Here is a 15,785-nt window from a genome sequence, read left to right on the forward strand (position 1 = left end):
ATTGTTTGGTTTGCTTAATAATGAACTACTTTTGACTTAACTATATTTTAGCAATTCCATTTTCTTTGGATACTTAGGTATATTTCAAACCAAATACTTCTAGAGTTACTGAAGTAGTATTTTACTGGGTGAAAATTACTAAAGTAAAAGTATCTTTACGTTTATTAAAGTCTAAAGTATGTCAATTTATTATTTTGTTCCACCACTGTCAATAAGTAACCCTGATTAGCTGTACTCACAAGGTCACATTAATGAGACAAGTTCATGACCATGATAAACATTACTATAATGTTTACTTTCATATTTAGAAATGCACTGTTTACCTTCATATTTAGAAATGCACTGTGCCAAACAGGACTGTCTCATATCGCCATCCTCGTCTTCATAGAACAAATCATTCCAGTCATTTTAATGAAAGCGTCAACATTTCTCAGTGTTTCAAGCTGTAGAGCTGGTTCGTTTAAGTAGGGCAGGGGTGTAAAACTCATTCCACGGAGAGCTGAGTGTGGGTTTTTGGTTTTTCCCTTTCCCTGAAGACCTAGACAACCAGGTGAGGGGAGTTCCCTACTAATTACTGACATGAATTCATCAATCAAGTACAAGGATGGATTTGAAAACAGACAGACCTTTCACTCATTGTGTGTTTAAATTGTGACTGATCAACAAATAATGAGTAGTTATTTATGAGCCAAGGTCATTTGTAGATCAGTCCGTTGGCAGTTGCCTGGCTGGGTTATCGGCTGCAATGTTGAACAAGCCCATACAGTCTTCTCAATGCGTAGGAGCCATCTGATAATCTGGATTAAGAGTAAAAATTACCAGCTAAATTCCTCATCCTTTTATTGACCCTGACGGACGGTTCTGGACGCTCTGTATGACCCATAAACCTAAAGTCAACCACATCTTCCCCATTTGGGGGGACCACCACAGACTCCGACATCAGCTCGAGATGACACTCAACTTCTTCCTGCTTTGTAATCTTTGGGTGACAGAACTTGTAGTATGTCACCTTGAGACAGAGTCCAGCTATGTAGAGTGAGATCATAATGACAAAGATGACATAGGGATCTAGTGGCAGTTCAAGATTTGGAGGGTTCTTCATCATCTGCCACACCCAAAAACCACAAAGCATCCCAATATCCACTCCTATCCAGGTGTGGTAGATGGTGCTCCGCTGCCTGGTGTGCCCCTCCACTATGCTGAACCAGCTAAAGTACCAGATGAGACCTACGGTGGCCCGGTAGAGCCATTCTCCGCCGCCGCTGTCCATGAAGTTTGTCTTCAGTTGCCAGGCGACAAAAAATAGAACCATCCAGGAAGACAGGAAGTGGGCAGCGATGAAGCAGGGGAAGACCGAAGCAAAGAGGGCGACTGCTGCCACACGTGGACCAATCAGGAGCAGGTTCCACAGGAAGTAGACCACTGAGGAGCCCCAGCCCTGCTTGGCCTTGTCTGGGAGGAAGGAACGCAGGGAGCGGTGATACATGGTCACGCTGACGGCGATGGCAGACACTGAACCAAGTGCCTTCAAGACTGAGGGAGAGAAAAAAAACAAATTCAGGATATTATATCAGGTAAAACTGTCAATGAACTCGGCATGTTAAATAACAGACAATCAAGTTATCTGTCAATGAAAGGAATTATAAAAATGTATCATCAGGTCTGGAGTCAGTCACCTCTTAAATTATGAGTAGGGCAAGACCATTGAAAATTCTGGGGCATAGTTACAAGCTATATAATTTATATCCAGATATCCAGTTGAAGTCAGAAGTTTACATACATACACCATAGCCAAATACATTTAAACTCCGTTTCACAATTCCTGACATTTAATCCTAGTAAAAATTCCCTGTCATGTCAGTTAAGAGCACCACTTTATTTTAAGAATGTGAAATGTCAGAATAATAGTAGAGAGTGATTTATTTCAGCTTTAATTTCTTTCATCACATTCCCAAGTGGGTCAGAAGTTAACATGCAATGCTACCAAATACTGAGTGTCTTTAAATTGTTTAACTTGGGTCAAACGTTTTGGGTAGCCTTCCACAAGCTTCCCACAATAAGTTGGGTGAATTTTGGCCCATTCCTCCTGACGGAGCTGGTGTAACTGAGTCAGGTTTGTAAGGCCTCTTTGCTCGCACAAGCTTTTTCAGTTCTGCCCACACATTTTCTATGGGATTGAGGTGAGGGCTTTGTGATGGCCACTCCAATACCTTGACTTTATTGTCCCTAAGCCATTTTGCCACAACTTTGGAAATATGCTTGGGGTCATTGTCCATTTGGAAGACCCATTTGCGACTAAGCTCTAACGTCCTGACTGTTGTCTTGAGATGTTGCTTCAATATATCCACAAAATGTTAATTCCTCATGATGCCATCTATTTTGTGAAATGCACCAGTCCCTCCTGCAGCAAAGCACCCCCACAACATGATGCTACCACCCCTATGCTTCACGGTTGGGATGGTGTTCTTCGGCTTGCAAGCCTCCCCTTTTTCCTCCAAACATAACGATGGTCATTATGGCCAAACAGTTCTATTTTTGTTTCATCAGACCAGAGGACATTTCTCCAAAAAGTATGATATTTGTCCCCATGTGCAGTTGCAAACTGTAGTCTGGCTTTTTTATGGTGGTTTTGGAGCAGTGGCTTCTTCCTTGCTGAGCAGCCTTTCAGGTTATGTCGATATAGGACTCGTTTTACTGTGGATATAGATACTTTTGTACCTGTTTCCTCCAGCATCTTCACAAGGTCCTTTGCTGTTGTTCTGGGATTGATTTGCACTTTTTGCACCAAAGTACGTTCATCTCTAAGAGACAGAACGCGTCTCGTTCCTGAGCAGTATGACGACTGCATGGTCCCATGGTGTTTATACTTGCGTACTATTGTTTGTACAGATGAACGTGGTACCTTCAGGCGTTTAGAAATTGCTCCCAAGGATGAACCAGACTTGTGGAGGTCTTGGCTGATTTCTTTTGATTTTCACATGATGTCAAGCAAAGAGGCACTGAATTTGAAGGTAGGCCTTGAAATACATCCACAGGTACACCCCCAATTGACTCAAATTATGTCAATTAGCCTATCAGAAGCTTCTAAAGCCATGACATAATTTTCTGGAGTTTTCCAAGCTGTTTAAAGACACAGTCAACATAGTGTATGTAAACTTCTGACCCACTAGAATTGTGATACAGTGAATTATAAGCTAAATAATCTGTCTGTAAACAATGGTTGGAAAAATTACTTGTGTCATGCACAAGGTAGATGTCCTAACCGACTTGCCAAAACTATAGTTTGTTAACAAGAAATTTGTGGAGTGGTTGAAAAACGAGTTTTAATGACTCCAACATAAGTGTATGTAAATTTCCAACTTCAACTGTCCCTCAAGGTCTTTGCGTTCTAAGTAATTCTGTGTTTGCTTTTACGTACTTGTAATGGGCTCCACCTCTCCCCTCTGGATGATGATGGTAATCATGAGGACAAGCTGTGGCGCGCTCTCAGAGAAGGTCTCGATGAGGCGCAGCAGGCTAAGGTCATGGGTCAGATACACGGCGTTGCCCTCCATGTAACGCTTTCTACAGCAGAAGCCACATATCGAGATCCTCACAAGACCAGCATATCTAAAATGACAGCCACATACATAGTTATTATTTATTTATTTTTATTCTATAAAAAGGAGTTTGGTTACAATGGTGTTTCTGCCTTGAGATGTGAGGGGAAACATTCAGAGAATATACTACTTCAAGAACGTGCTACTCTGACAATTTTTATTTTTACCTTTATTTAACCAGGCAAGTCAGTTAAGAACAAATACTTATTTTCAATGACGGCCTAGGAACAGTGGGATAACTGCCTGTTCAGGGGCAGAACGACAGATTTGTACCTTGTCAGCTCGGGGGTTTGAACTTGCAACCTTCCGGTTACTAGTCCAACGCTCTAACCACTAGGCTACCCTGCCGCCTCTACACTCTAACCACTAGGCTACCCTGCCGCCCCTCCACTCTAACCACTAGGCTACCCTGCCGCCCCTCCACTCTAACCACTAGGCTACCCTGCCGCCTCTACACTCTAACCACTAGGCTGCCCTGCCGCCTCTACACTCTAACCACTAGGCTACCCTGCCGCCTCTACACTCTAACCACTAGGCTACCCTGCCGCCTCTACACTCTAACCACTAGGCTACCCTGCCGCCTCTACACTCTAACCACTAGGCTACCCTGTCGCCTCTACACTCTAACCACTAGGCTACCCTACCGCCTCTACACTCTAACCACTAGGCTACCCTGCCGCCTCTACACTCTAACCACTAGGCTACCCTGCCGCCTCTACACTCTAACCACTAGGCTACCCTGCCGCCTCTACACTCTAACCACTAGGCTACCCTGCCTCCTCTACACTCTAACCACTAGGCTACCCTGCCGCCTCTACACTCTAACCACTAGGCTACCCTGCTAATGTTCCCGTGGTGTAAAGTCCCTAAGTAAAAGTACTACTTAAGTAGGTTTTTGGGGTATCTGTAGTTTACTAATTATATTTTGGACTACTTTTACTTCACTACATTACTAAATGTAATTACATTACTCCACACATTTTCCCTGACACCCAAAAGTACTCGTTACATTTTGAATGCTTAACAGGACAGGAAAATGGTCCAGTTCACACACTAATCAGCAGAACATCCCTGGTCATCCCTACTTTCTCTGATCTAGCGGACTCACTAAACAACACATGCTTCGTTTGTAAATGACGCCTGAGTGTTTGGAGAATGCCCCTGGCTATCCGTAATTTAACAATTTAAAAAAATGTATAAATATATTATTATTATTTTAAATGGTGCCGTCAAGTTACCTTAATATAAGGAATTTGAAATTATTTACACTTTGACTTTTGTTACTTGAGTAAAAATATTTGGTTTAAAATATACTTAGGTAAAATTTTACTGGGTGACTTTTACTTGAGTCATTTTCTATTAAGGTTATCTTTACTTTTACTCAAGTATGACAACTGGGGACTTTTTCCACTACTGCAATGTTCTACACCAAGATTCTACTACTCCGACAATGTACTACTCATGTACTACTCACTACGACAATGTTGCTGTATCCTCTTAAACGTGTGGCAGTTTGAAATGGTATTTGCTTACATATTTATTTCGACTGCGACGCGATCAGGGGAGCAGTCGGCAGAAAGGCAAACAGTTTCTTAAAGGAGCCTTGCTTGCCAGACTTAAAGCTGACAAGGATTGTGAAAACCAGTGTTGCAAAGTACTTAAGTAAAAATACTTTAAAGTACTACTTAAGTACTGCACTTCACTATTTTTGACAACTTTCACTCCACTACATTCCTAAAGTAAATCATGTACTTTTTACTCCATCCATTTTCCCTGACACCCAAAAACTACTTGTTAGCAAGACAGAAAAGTGGTCCAATTCACACACTTATCTAGTGGTTAGTGCGTTGGGCCAGTAACCAGAAGGTTGCTGGATCGAATCCCCGAGCTGACAAGGTAAAAATCGGTCATTCTGCCCCTGAGCAAGGCAGTTCCCCGGGCGCCGAAAGACGTGGTGTCGATTAAGGCAGCCCCCCGCACCTCTCTGATTCAGAGGGGTTGGGTAAAATGCGGAAGACACATTTCAGTTGGACAACTGACTAGGTATCCCCCTTTCCCATCCCTGGTCATCCCTACTGCCTCTGATCTAGCAGATTCAATAAACACAAATGCTTCAATTGTAAATTATTTATTTTTTAGCCCTTTTTCGTGATATCCAATTGGTAGTTACAGTCTTGTCCCATCGCTGCAACTCCCGTACGGACTCAGGAGAGGCAAAGCTCGAGAGCCATGCGTCCTCCAAAACACGACCCTGCCAAGCTGCACTGCTTCTTGACACACTGACCGCATAACCCGGAAGACAGCCGCACCAATGCGTCGGAAGAAACACCGTCCAACAGGCGACCGTGTCAGCGTGCATTGCGCCAGGCCCGCCACAGCGAGATGGGACAAGGCCATCCCAAACCCTCCCCTAACCAGGACGACGCTGGGCCAATAATGCGCCGCCTCATGGGTCTCCCGGTCGAGACCGGCTGCGACACAACCCGGATCTGTAGGCGCGCTTGCTGATTTTGTCCACCCACACCTGACATGATCAGAACACGCAGGATGAAATATCAAAACGAACTCTGAACCAACTATATTAACTTGGGGACAGGTCAAAAAGCATTAAACATTTATGGCAAATTAGCTATCTAGCTTGCTGTTGCTAGCTAATTTGTCCTGGGATATAAACATTGGGTTGTTATTTTACTTCTGATCACACCGCTCGCGTTGCATGTGCAGCTTGGCAAAATAAATGTACACATACAGTACCAGTCAAAAGTTTGGATGCACCTACTCATTCAAGGGTTTTTCTTTATTTTTTACTATTTTCTACATTGTAGAATAATAGTGAAGACATTGTAGTGAAGTAACGCATATGGAATCATGTAGTAACCAACATTTTTTTTTAAACAAATCAAAATATATTTTAGATTCTTCAGAGTAGCCACCCTTTGCCTTGATGACATCTTTGCACACTTGGCATTCTCTCAACCATTGTCATGAGGAATGCTTTTCCAACAGTCTTGAAGGAGTTCCCACATATGCTGAGCACTTGTTGGCTACGGTCCAACTCATCCCAAACGATCTCAACTGGGTTGAGGTTAGGTGATTGTGGAGGCCAGGTCATCTGATGCAGCATTCCACCACTCCCCTTCTTGGTCAAATAGACCTTACACATTATCCGGTTGAAAAGCAAATGATAGTCTCACTAAGTGCAAACCAGATGGGATGTTGTATCGCTGCAGAATTATGTGGTAGCCATGCTGGTTAAATATGCCTTTAATTCTAAATAAAATCACAGACAGTGTCACCAGTGTCTCACAAAGACACGGCGGTTGGAACCAAAAATCTCACATTTGGACTCATCAGACCAAAGGACAGATTTCCACCGGTCTAATGTTCATTGCTCATGTTTCTTGGCCCAAGCAAGTCTCTTCTTATTATTGGTGTCCTTTAGTAGTGGTTTCGTAGCAGCAATTCAACCATGGAGGCCTGATTCACACAGTCTCCTCTGAAAAGTTGATGTTGAGATGTGTCTGTTACTTGAACTCCATGAAGCATTTATTTGGGCTGCAATTTCTGAGGCTGGTAACTCTAATGAACTTATCCTCTGCAGCAGAGGTAACTCTGGGTCTTCCTTTCCTATGGCGGTCCTAATGAGAGCCAGTTTCATCATAGCGATTGATGGTTTTTGCGACTGCACTTAAAAGAAATGTTCAAAGTTCTTGAAATGTTCCAGATTGACTGACCTTCAGGTCTTAAAGTAATGATGGACTGCCATTTTTCTTTGCTTATTTGATCTGTTCTTGCCATAATATGGACATGGGATTTACCAAATAAGGCTCAAATGCATTAAGGAAAGAAATTCCACAAATGAACTTTTAACAAGGCACACCTGTTAATTGAAATGCATTCCAGGTGACTACCTCATGAAGCTGGTTGAGAGAATGCCAAGAGTATGCAAAGCTGTCATCAAGGCAAAGGGTGGCTACTTTGAAGATTTTGTTTTACACCTTTTTGGTTACTACATGATTCCATATGTTATTTCATAGTTTTGATGTCTTCACTATTATTCTACAATGTAGACAATTGTACAAATAAAGAAAAACCCTGGAATGAGTAGGTGTGTCCAAACTTGACTGGTACTGTCATTTTCTCGAGTTTTGCATATTTGTGATTCGTACTGTTATCAGATCTTCAACCAAAACCTTTTATTTGAAAAAGGGAACCTGAATGAACAAATAACACAACAATGACATACTTATTTCCTTCATTTCATAAACTAAGTTATGCAAGCCAGGCATAGTGGGTCCCATGTCGTCCAAAAAGTTAAACTGAAAACACCTTTAGTAATTCCAACTGCAAAACTTAAAATGAAGAGAATAGTATTATAATTAATCGGTGTATGTAAAATATACTTTATGTATTTCACCAAAAATCCCTCATATTTATTTTAATTTATTATTAAGGTTGTTTTAAAGATGTATTACATTACTTTCAAGAGTGAATTATTTTATTGTATTTATTTTCTACAATTATGTTAATGCTGTGATGTCATCAACGGGAGCCATGCTTTTTTGTTGTTGTTAACGAATCAATACAGGAAGTACATGTGGGAACACAAGTATATATAACTAATATACAAAGGACAATTGGGCTAGGGGGGATAGAGGGCGGGGCTGGGGGGTACAATATCACATTACACAAGGATCTTAAGGGACATACAGTGCCTTGCGAAAGTATTCGGCCCCTTTGAACTTTGCGACCTTTTGCCACATTTCAGGCTTCAAACATAAAGATATAAAACTTTATTTTTTTGTGAAGAATCAACAACAAGTGGGACACAATCATGAAGTGGAATGACATTTATTGGATATTTCAAACTTTTTTAACAAATCAAAAACTGAAAAATTGGGCGTGCAAAATTATTCAGCCCCCTTAAGTTAATACTTTGTAGCGCCACCTTTTGCTGCGATTACAGCTGTAAGTCGCTTGGGGTATGTCTCTATCAGTTTTGCACATCGAGAGACTGACATTTTTTCCCATTCCTCCTTGCAAAACAGCTCGAGCTCAGTGAGGTTGGATGGAGAGCATTTGTGAACAGCAGTTTTCAGTTCTTTCCACAGATTCTCGATTGGATTCAGGTCTGGACTTTGACTTGGCCATTCTAACACCTGGATATGTTTATTTTTGAACCATTCCATTGTAGATTTTGCTTTATGTTTTGGATCATTGTCTTGTTGGAAGACAAATCTCCGTCCCAGTCTCAGGTCTTTTGCAGACTCCATCAGGTTTTCTTCCAGAATGGTCCTGTATTTGGCTCCATCCATCTTCCCATCAATTTTAACCATCTTCCCTGTCCCTGCTGAAGAAAAGCAGGCCCAAACCATGATGCTGCCACCACCATGTTTGACAGTGGGGATGGTGTGTTCAGCTATGTTGCTTTTATGCCAAACATAACGTTTTGCATTGTTGCCAAAAAGTTCAATTTTGGTTTCATCTGACCAGAGCACCTTCTTCCACATGTTTGGTGTGCCTCCCAGGTGGCTTGTGGCAAACTTTAAACAACACTTTTTATGGATATCTTTAAGAAATGGCTTTCTTCTTGCCACTCTTCCATAAAGGCCAGATTTGTGCAATATACGACTGATTGTTGTCCTATGGACAGAGTCTCCCACCTCAGCTGTAGATCTCTGCAGTTCATCCAGAGTGATCATGGGCCTCTTGGCTGCATCTCTGATCAGTCTTCTCCTTGTATGAGCTGAAAGTTTAGAGGGACGGCCAGGTCTTGGTAGATTTGCAGTGGTCTGATACTCCTTCCATTTCAATATTATTGCTTGCACAGTGCTCCTTGGGATGTTTAAAGCTTGGGAAATCTTTTTGTATCCAAATCCGGCTTTAAACTTCTTCACAACAGTATCTCGGACCTGCCTGGTGTGTTCCTTGTTCTTCATGATGCTCTCTGCACTTTTAACGGACCTCTGAGACTATCACAGTGCAGGTGCATTTATACGGAGACTTGATTACACAGGTGGATTGTATTTATCATCATTAGTCATTTAGGTCAACATTGGATCATTCAGAGATCCTCACTGAACTTCTGGAGAGAGTTTGCTGCACTGAAAGTAAAGGGGCTGAATAATTTTGCACGCCCAATTTTTCAGTTTTTGATTTGTTAAAAAAGTTTGAAATATCCAATAAATGTCGTTCCACTGTATGATTGTGTCCCACTTGTTGTTGATTCTTCACAAAAAAATACAGTTTTATATCTTTATGTTTGAAGCCTGAAATGTGGCAAAAGGTCGCAAAGTTCAAGGGGGCCGAATACTTTCGCAAGGCACTGTACATACACACACTTGTAATTCTAAACAGCTTTTTTGTTAGTAGCGTATTTAATTGTCTTAAAATGCAGTTCAATACAGTTTTTGTAAGGTAAGAAAATGTGTTTTTTTCATTGTAAATTTACATTTATGAATATGAAATTTGGTCAAAAGAACAATGAAATGAATGACATAAAAATGTTTCAGCTTATTTCTATCGTAGGTAAAGAATCCAAGTAGTACATCTCTCCACAATAGTTTAAAATCTTCATAAATGTGTTCAGTTAGAAATCTACTGATGTCTTGCCACAGTTCTCTTACATGAATACAATCCCCCCAAAAAGATGCAACACTGTTACTGGGTGGTCATTACAAAAGGTACAATTTGAATTGATGTTTTCCTTAAACTTCTTCATATAGTGGTTGGCAGGATAATATTTATGAATAATTTTAAAGGAAACTTCCTTAATTTTGTTAACAAGTAGGTATGTGTGTGGCAATATCCAAACTTTTTTCCAACAGATATTATCAATAAATCCATTCCAATAAGGCATGACATAAGGTATACAACATCCTGCTGAAACAAGGTTCGTATCGCTCTGTTGTTGAGGGTCAGGTCTTGACACGTTCCTGAATAACAGAGCAACACCTGAGGGAATGGCATCTAAAACAATTACAAAATCTTTAGGTGTTACAGGGACCTTGTAAAGGGATGAGAATTCCTTATAACTGAGTAAAAAACCCTCTGTATTTACCAGTTGGCTCACCAATAGGATATTATTTCGGAACCAATATTCTAAAAACAGAGAGGTATTTTTATACAATATATCCTGATTATTCCATATATAATATCTGCGTGGAGAAAAATTGTTTTTATAAATTAAGGACCATGACAAGAAAACCTGCCGATGAAAAGCAGAAAGTTTCACTGGAACTTTGTCAATTTTATAATTGCAAAACAACATGAAGTTAAGGCCACCAAAAGTAGAGAAGACATGATGAGGAATAAAATTCCAGATAGAAGTGGGTCTTCTTAGGAATTGTTTTATCCAATTGACCTTAAAAGTATTATTTAAAGTATTATTTAAAGTCCAGAAAATTCAGTCCACCATTCTCATAAGTGTTCATTACAACAGTTTTCCTAATACGGTTTCTCCAAAGAAAGTTGAAAAGCATCTGGCCTATCTCCTTACTTATTTTACTGTCAAGATATAAAGATAGCAGCGTATGTTAGTCTAGAGATACCTTCAGCCTTGGTTATTAGGACTCTACCTTTTAAAGATAGGTCCCTCTGTAGCCATTGATTTAGTTTCTTCTGGGTTTTTTTAATAAGAGGGTTCAAATTTAGTAAGCCTCTAGACTTCTGATCCTTTGTAATGGTTATGCCTAAATATGTAAGTTCTTCTTTTACTGGAATACCATAATATGAAGGTGTCACACAATCTTTGACAGCTATGAGTTCACATTTATTAATGTTAAGATATAGACCAGACGCTTTGGAAAAGGATTGTATCACATTGATCGATATGGGAATTTGGTTAGCGTCTTTCAGAAAAAGTGTAGTGTCGTCAGCCAGCTGGCTTATAATCATTTCTTTACCAGCTATGGAAATACCTTGTAAAGGAACTATTATTTAAAGAATTTGCAAGAAGTTGGCCTTCAGGAGACTCAAATTATGCTACTTCCATCCAAATGATGCTACTTGATCATGTGACTTGTGGAATGTCCCACGTTTTTAGAGGGGGGAGGGGGGGGGGGGGGGGGGGGGGGGGGGGGGGGGGTCAGGGTAACAGGATTGACTGAAATCCTGGGGACACAACTAAAATGTGTATTTAAACTAACATATTATGAATTTCCGATGAGTCTAAATTGGAAATAGAGTCACACAATAATACCTTAAAAAAATAAAAATAAAAGATTTCTGAAGGATTCTAATCCTTATATTTCATGGTGAAGTGTAGTGTTAGAGAGTGGGGACAGGCTAAAAATCCATTTTTTTCAGTGTTCTAGGTCGTTTTTAATTAAGGTTTTACATGATGTATCTTCAAATTGCAATTAGGACAAAGTGCAAGACACTTTTCTTGATAATATAATGTATTATACAGACACTTTTCATGAATATGTACGCACGTAATGTCCTGGGGACAGAAAAGACACCGATTCAGAATGGCTCTTATACTTTTGATATTTAAGTATATTTTATCAATTACATTTACTTTTGATATTTAAGTATATTTTATCAATTACATTTACTTTTGATACTTAAGTATCTATAAAAACCAAATACTTTTACTCAAGTAGTATTTTACTGGGTGACTTTCACTTTTACTTGTGTCATTTTCTATGAAGGTATCTTTACTTTTACTCAAGTATGACAATTGGGTATCTTTTCCAACACTGGATATACAAGTTCCTTAGGATATCAACACAGTCCGTGACTGTTTCTTTTCCCAGTTCAACAAATCCAAGTCAACAAAAGTTTAACTGAACCTGAGGTAGACTCCCATCTGGAACACATGAAGGATCTTGAGTGAGTGAAGGCTTTTCACAAGGCTCTCTGTCCTGGTCTCAGTGCTGTCCTTGTCATAGTGGTACCACAGCCAGCTGAAAGCCTGGACCAGGGCTGAGGAGCCTAGTAGTAGAAACATCAGCAGTCCCATGAACACGTAGGCCTCTTGTTGATAGAAAGTCACCACCGCCCACACGTCTAGTACCACATCCAGGAGAAAAAACAACATACCTCCGACAGTCAACAAGAAGTCAGAGGCGGGGTACTTGAATGGGATAGATTGTCCCGCGTCCTCCTCCATGGTGGCTGTGTAAAACTGAAAATTCACACGGTTGCGTTGGCTCTAGCACTTATCAACCCAATGAGAGAGAGAGAGAGAGAGAAAGAATGCATTACGTTTGACGTCTCCTCACTGTGGAGGAACCCTTGCACTGTGAAACTGAAAGTAAGCAAACGACAGAAGTACAGCCGGTTTTCATTCCTCCCGCCTCCCAAATGCTTTTGGGGGAGGGACAAGAGACATTTTGCATATAACAAAGTATTTCAAGTTGTAGGCAACATGATGAGATAGTAAAATAATTGTAACATACTGTTTTACACACTTTGTATGTATAGTATACATTATACTGTATTCTAGTCATGGCTCATTCTATATGATTCTATACTGCTGTCCACACCTTTTCTAGTCATAAACTGTCAATGTCTACACACCATTTTAAACGGAGTGTACAAAACATTAAGAACACCTGCTCTTTCCATGACAAACTGACCAGGTGAAATCATGTGAAAGCTGTGGTCCCTTATTGATGTCACTTGTTAAATCCACTTAAATCAGTGTAGATGAAGGGGAGGAGACAGGTTAAAGAATATTTTTTTAAGCCTTGAGACAATGTGGACATGGATTGTGTATGTGTGCCGTTCAGAGGGTGAATAGACAATACAACAGATTTAAGTGCCTTTGAACAGGGTAGGGTAGTAGTTTCCAGGCGCACCGGTTTGTGTCAAGAACTACAACCCTGCTGGGTTTTTCACGCTCAACAGTTTCCCGTGTGTATCAAGAATGGTCCACCATCCAAAGGACATCCAGCCAACGTGATACAACTTTGGGAAGCAATGGAGTCAAATTGGGCTTTAATGGGACAAATGTCATCCAAAAAGTTGACTCAAGTTTTCCAAAAAGCACCTGGATGATCATCAAGACTCTTGGAAGAATGTTCTATGGACAGAGGATTCGAAAGAGTAACTTTTTTGGCGTGACATGGGACCCATTATGCCTGGCTAAAACCAAACACTGCATTCCACAGTAAGAACCTTATACCAACGGTCAAGCATGGTGGTGGTAGTGTGATGGTTTGGGGTCAGCATGGTGGTGGTAGTGTGATGGTTTGGGGTCAGCATGGTGGTGGTAGTGTGATGGTTTGGGGATGCTTTGCTGCCTCAGGACTTGGACAACATGCCTCAATAGAAGGAACCATAATTTCTGCTCTGTATCAGAGAATTCTACGGGAGAATGTCAGGTCATCAGTCAGGGAGAGGAAGCTGAAGCGCAGCTGGGTCACACAGCAAGACAATGATCCAAAACACACAATCAAGTCTACATGAAAATGGTTAAAAAGCAACACATTTGAAGTTTTGTAATGGCCTAGTCAAAATCCAGACCTAATCCCAATTGAGATGTTGTGGCAGGACTTGAAAAGAGCAGTTCATGCTTGAAAACCCATAAATGTCACTGAGTTGAAGCAGCTAAAGGTGGCACAACCAGTTACTGATTTGTAAGGGGGCAATTACTTTTCACACAGGGGCATTGTGGGTGTTGCATAACTTAGTTTATGAAATAAAGGAAATAAGTATGTCACTGTTGTGTTATTTGTTCATTCAGGTTCCCTTTTTCAAATAAAAGGTTTTGGTTGAAGATCTGATAACAGTACGAATCACAAATATGCAAAACTAGAGAAAATTATAAAGGAAGGAAATACTTTTTCACAGCCCTGTGTATATATTAAACACACACTACCGGTCAAATGTTTAAGAATACCTACTCATTCAAGTGTTTTCTTTATTTATTTTTGTAGAATAATAGTGAAGACATCAAAACTATGAAATAACACATATGGAATCATGTAGTAACCAAAAAAAGTGTTAAACAAATAAAAATATGTATTTTTCTTAAAACTGCATTGTTGGCTAAGGGCTTGTAAAGTAAGCATTTCACTGTGTGTGACAAATACAATTTGATCGCTATGGGTCCTCAGGTAGATAAAGTTACTGAAGTCACTATGGGTCCTCAGGTAGATAACGTTACTGACATCACTACGGGTCCTCAGGTAGATAACGTTACTGACATCACTACGGGTCCTCAGGTAGATAGCGTTACTGACATCACTACGGGTCCTCAGGTAGATAACGTTACTGACATCACTACGGGTCCTCAGGTAGATAGCGTTACTGACATCACTACGGGTCCTCAGGTAGATAACGTTACTGACATCACTACGGGTCCTCAGGTAGATAACGTTACTGACATCACTACGGGTCCTCAGGTAGATAACGTTACTGACATCACTACGGGTCCTCAGGTAGATAACGTTACTGACATCACTACGGGTCCTCAGGTAGATAACGTTACTGACATCACTACGGGTCCTCAGGTAGATAACGTTACTGACATCACTACGGGTCCTCAGGTAGATAACGTTACTGACATCACTACGGGTCCTCAGGTAGATAACGTTACTGACATCACTACGGGTCCTCAGGTAGATAACGTTACTGACATCACTACGGGTCCTCAGGTAGATAACGTTACTGACATCACTACGGGTCCTCAGGTAGATAACGTTACTGACATCACTACGGGTCCTCAGGTAGATAACGTTACTGACATCACTACGGGTCCTCAGGTAGATAAAGTTACTGACATCACTACGGGTCCTCAGGTAGATAACGTTACTGACATCACTACGGGTCCTCAGGTAGATAACGTTACTGACATCACTACGGGTCCTCAGGTAGATAAAGTTACTGACATCACTATGGGTCCTCAGGTAGATAACGTTACTGACATCATTACGGGTCCTCAGGTAGATAACGTTACTGACATCACTACGGGTCCTCAGGTAGATAACGTTACTGACATCACTATGGGTCCTCAGGTATAAAAAGTTAAAGTACAACAATGCAATACTATCTAGTACACTTCCACTTACATCCTGTTTGAAGACAGATACGTGTGAGCATTACTCATAGGAGATTATATTATACTCATGTATTGACGATGTCAATAGGAGAAGCCCCGGAAGAGCACTTGAGGAACTTCTAAGAAAATAACATTGAAACCACGGACATAAACAACACAAAAGATAAGTCATGAAA

The 15,785-nt window shown here is 40.7% G+C and overlaps 1 protein-coding gene across 1 annotated transcript; it reads right to left on the reverse strand.

The window, feature by feature from the left end:
* LOC110496706 (XK-related protein 8) lies at nt 1–12,868 on the reverse strand. The gene is made up of 3 exons (XM_021572743.2): nt 12,395–12,868; nt 3,419–3,609; nt 1–1,533 (listed from the first exon to the last, which is right to left on the reverse strand). Exons 1-3 carry the CDS (start codon nt 12,712–12,714, stop codon nt 803–805), a joined length of 1,242 nt encoding a protein of 413 aa, XP_021428418.2. The 5' UTR covers nt 12,715–12,868; the 3' UTR covers nt 1–802.
* Nucleotides 12,869–15,785: the final 2,917 nt, after the last annotated feature.

The sequence above is a fragment of the Oncorhynchus mykiss genome, chromosome 18 (assembly GCF_013265735.2).
Source record: "Oncorhynchus mykiss isolate Arlee chromosome 18, USDA_OmykA_1.1, whole genome shotgun sequence".
Classification (NCBI taxonomy): domain Eukaryota; kingdom Metazoa; phylum Chordata; class Actinopteri; order Salmoniformes; family Salmonidae; genus Oncorhynchus; species Oncorhynchus mykiss.

Coding starts and splice junctions, on each gene's coding strand:
- LOC110496706 (XM_021572743.2), bottom strand. CDS start 12,714: ATGGAGGAGGACGCGGGACAATCTATCCCATTCAAGTACCCCGCCTCT. Junction 3,610..12,394: donor CAGATGGGAGTCTACCTCAG/GTTCAGTTAAAC, acceptor CTGTCATTTTAG/ATATGCTGGTCTTGTGAGGA. Junction 1,534..3,418: donor AGAGGTGGAGCCCATTACAA/GTACGTAAAAGC, acceptor TCTCTCCCTCAG/TCTTGAAGGCACTTGGTTCA.